The sequence below is a fragment of the Pholcus phalangioides genome, unplaced genomic scaffold (assembly GCF_987345545.1).
Source record: "Pholcus phalangioides strain wild (caught in Gottingen) unplaced genomic scaffold, Ppha-v1.0 ptg000017l_1, whole genome shotgun sequence".
Taxonomy (NCBI): Eukaryota; Metazoa; Arthropoda; class Arachnida; order Araneae; family Pholcidae; genus Pholcus; species Pholcus phalangioides.
Window position 1 is genome coordinate 2307143 of NW_028301610.1, and position 2791 is coordinate 2309933.

General features: G+C 39.6%; 1 protein-coding gene across 1 annotated transcript; it reads left to right on the plus strand.

Moving 5' to 3' along the window:
• The first annotated feature begins 1738 nt into the window (after positions 1–1738).
• LOC149072103 (uncharacterized) lies at positions 1739–2353 on the plus strand. The gene has a single exon (XM_089246725.1). It carries the CDS (start codon positions 1739–1741, stop codon positions 2351–2353), a length of 615 nt encoding a protein of 204 aa, XP_089102851.1.
• Positions 2354–2791: the final 438 nt, after the last annotated feature.

Here is a 2791-nt window from a genome sequence, read left to right on the forward strand (position 1 = left end):
GATTTATAAATTGATATATTTTATTGATTTAAATTGATTTATTTTATTGATTTAAATTGATTTATTTTATTGATTTAAATTGATTTATTTTATTGATTTAAATTGATTTATTTTATTGATTTAAATTGATTTATTTTATTGATTTAAATTGATTTATTTTATTGATTTAAATTGATTTATTTTATTGATTTAAATTGATTTATTTTATTGATTTAAATTGATTTATTTTAATAATTTAGGTTGTTTTATTTTGTAATTTAACGAGTAAATTGTAAGGAATGGAAAACTGTGGCGTGTGCAAGTCTAACATCGCAAAGACGAAGGATTTGGTAAAATGCCCGGGAAACTGTGGCCGAGGTTTCCATTTCGTATGCACTGGCATTACCGGCACTCTAAAGCAAGCGACTTCGCGGAAAAATACATGGATGTGTGATTTCTGCAGGTCTTTTGAAAGTGCGATATTTTCGAGATTGGAATCAATGTTTGCGGCTTTCAAGATGGAGATTTTGAAGGAGATCAAAGACAACTCGCAAAAGCTGGAAGAAATGAAGAAGTCAATTGAGATCTACCGGGCTCAAATACACGAATTGCAAGTGTCAAGTACTGATAGCTTCTCGAAATAACCCACTATGTCTTTCCTACTTCTTTTCAAACGTATAAATTGTGTTATAATTCCTGAACCCCCATAATTAAGCTATTCCATTTGGTGACAACCCTATTAGAAAAAAACTCCCTGCGACACCACAACCTGGAATACATACGCGTATTGATTTATGGTCCATCCTCTCCATCCTGTTGAAAATTTTGATCATTTTTAAAAACTCAAGTCTCGCTTCATAGCTTAAGCCTCGTTTGCCATCAAGAACAGGCGTGGCTTTTCTCTGCACCCCCTCGACCAAGTCAATGTCTCTCTGTAAGTATGGTCTCCAAGACCTGATGGCATACTTCAATACAGGACGAGCTAAGCACCCCTCCCCCGAAAGCCGAAACCGATCACGGCCCCCCCGCTCTGTCCCTATAGGGGATATAAGTTGGTCACCCAGAGGGTTTGGGCCATGGTGGAAGAGCGATGCAATATCCGGAGCACTAAGCACCAAAAGACCACCAGCGGATAAGAAGACAAAAAGTTGAGGTTACATGGGCTGGTGCATACGCACGTCGCCAGCAGGCCACGAAGGGGGCCCACAAATAACTATAGACACACATATATAAGATATATACCGTATATACTCGTGTATAAGCCGAGTTTTTTTTATGGAAAAATTCGTTCCTCAAGGGGGGGGGGGGAGGGGGGTCGGCTTATACTCGGGTCAGTTTTTGATGAGAAAATATCGACCCCCCGCAATCAGTAGTCATTTTTGTATCAGTGTTCGAGAAACCGGCATTATTGGTCTGGGATATGTTCAAACCCCACAGAACCGATAATGTCAAAGAAATCGAAAACATCATTGGCTTTGATACCAGATGGGATAACGTCGATTGTACAGCCTTTAGATGTGAACATCAACAAGCCTCTCAAAGACTATTTGAGCACTTTGTAGATCGAATGGATGACTTCAGATGATAAAGAAACTACAAAAAAGTGGTGCCTTAAAGAAACCTGACATTGACCTAGTGTGCCAATGGGTACATGAGGCGTGGAATTATGTTTCCGCCGAAATTATCATCCGATCCTTCAAAAAGTGTTGCATCAGCAATGCGATGAACAGAACTAAACAACTCGCAAAAGCTGGAAGAAATGAAGGAGTCAATTGAGATCTACCGGGCTCATATACACGAATTCCAAGTGTCAACCGAAGAAATACGTTCAAAACAAGAATCCCTTTCTCGGAATCAGGCATCGCTGGAAGTTCAAGTAAGTGACTTGATGTGCCAACTAAATGACCTGTCACAGTATTGCTGGAATCGGAATGTAGAGATTTCTGGAATTCCACGCACGAAAGATGAAAATGTGAAGACTATCGTATCCACGATCGGAGAGAAAGCTGGACTTGAGGTATCGGAGATGGACATTGATGTCGCGCACCGGATCAGAAACCACAGTGACCAACAACCTGACAAAATCGTTGCACAATTCCGTTCACGGGACATTCTGGATGCCTACATTACCGCATCACGAAAAATGCGTTTGACGGCGAAAGACATTCATGGCGCCTTCTCGGAGCAACAGCGGGTGTTCATCAACGAACACCTCACGCGGCAGAATAAACTACTTCTCAAGGAGGCCAAGGAAGTTGCGAAACAGATGGGTTATACTTTCGTGTGGGTCAGAGATGGTAAGATTCTAATGAGAAAGCAATCAGGTGATCGATCATTTCGCGTAGTGAATTCAGATATATTGAAAAATTTGTAACTCAGGTATGTGATTGATTTTGCTTGTTTTCTTTAAATGGATCAGAATTTGACATTTTGTACAGTTGATGATTTCAACATACAGGGTGATTATAAAAAAACTATCCCGACATATGGGCCCCTAACTATCATACCATTCACAGAAACAGAATGAAATTTTGGCATAAGGTATTTTGATGTATGCGCTCAAGAATGATATGGAAAACAACAGTGTCACTCTAACAGTTACGGTTACAGTGAGAAAATTTCGAAAATATCAAATGGCAACACCAAGTTTTTTGTATTGGAATGTGATCTCCATTGTGAAAAAACCTAAATAGCGTTCGAACGTCAACTGTAGCATGGAAATCAGCGGCGGTAGATAGGCTAAAAGTGAGGACAACCCATAAGGGCAGAGGAGCAGCATAAAATAAAGCATTTTATTGTGTTTCACAAATTT